This window comes from Atta colombica, unplaced genomic scaffold, assembly GCF_001594045.1.
Source record: "Atta colombica isolate Treedump-2 unplaced genomic scaffold, Acol1.0 scaffold39, whole genome shotgun sequence".
Classification (NCBI taxonomy): domain Eukaryota; kingdom Metazoa; phylum Arthropoda; class Insecta; order Hymenoptera; family Formicidae; genus Atta; species Atta colombica.
In genome coordinates, this window is record NW_017259498.1 from 451,489 (window position 1) to 452,542 (window position 1,054).

At 36.9% G+C, this 1,054-nt stretch overlaps 1 protein-coding gene across 1 annotated transcript in view; it reads right to left on the reverse strand.

The window, feature by feature from the left end:
• The window catches only part of LOC108691090 (proline-rich protein PRCC), a 1,864-nt gene extending 1,378 nt beyond the window's left edge, over window positions 1-486 (reverse strand). Inside the window, exon 1 of the mRNA XM_018198727.1 lies at window positions 30-486. Within this exon, the coding sequence (XP_018054216.1) occupies window positions 30-410 (381 nt within the window). The 5' untranslated portion in view covers window positions 411-486. The remainder of the gene's footprint in view (window positions 1-29) is intronic.
• Between the last annotated feature and the right edge of the window lie 568 nt (window positions 487-1,054).

A 1,054-nucleotide genomic window follows, 5' to 3' on the forward strand; every position in this document is an offset into this window, starting at 1 on the left:
TATATATATATATATATATATATACATACCTCCAATAAGGAAGGCACCGATATTCGCACTATCTGCTTTTTTGCTGGTTTCGAGATTTGATTTTCTGTTTCTTTTTTTAACAGAATATCATCTTCGACCTCCTCAACATTTCCCATAAAAATGGAATCTCTGGGCTTTGGTAAAGTATCGAGAAATTGTTGTAAGTTATGCTCCGCTTCATCATTCTCTTCTTCAATGTTTGTATTATGTGAAACTATGTGAACTACTTTCGGAGCAGGTAAGGATAATTTCGAACTTATTTGTATGGTTACTACTTCGGTTGTATCGTTATTCGTATCATTCACAGTATTTGATTCTGCAGCCTCGTTCTCTTCGTTTTCTGAGCTCTCGTCACTGCTGTCGTATGCTACAAGACTCATTTTCGATTAGAAATATGTTTCACACTCGTACTTGTGTACATTCGAACGCAACATAACCATTGTTGACATGAGTATCCAGAAGCAGGACTACCAAGCGCTTAATAAACTCTTATACTTGTTTGGTCTATATTTTTAGATCTAATGGAATATGCCAATCAGATGCAAGAACTCACTAATCACTCAGTGAGCAATCGTGCTTCTAGATGCACCTATTACCTAGTTTCAATCGAAGATTTAAATCGAATCAGAATGTAAGAGCCAATCAATTACAGTCAAGTGTTCCTCTATTACAGTAGAACGACAGGGGAATTCTCGATTATAGTTGATTGGTTCTTACAGTCTGATCCGATTTAAACTCTCGGTGGAAACTAGGCCATTGATTCATTTGGAATCAAGATCCATGGAATTAGTGGAAATATATTTCCACCTAAAATCTAGGGGTGTGTTCCGTTTTACGCGTAATGCGCATGATGTATGTCATTTTATCTTTCTTTAATATTCAACAAGAAGGATATATATCATGCGTATGATGCATGAAACGGAACGCATCTTATGGCTTTTGCTCACCAGCGCGATGCGCAACGCGACATCTAGGTTGGCATCATTCGAGTGCATTTATCATTTTATCCTTGTTATTCACCAAA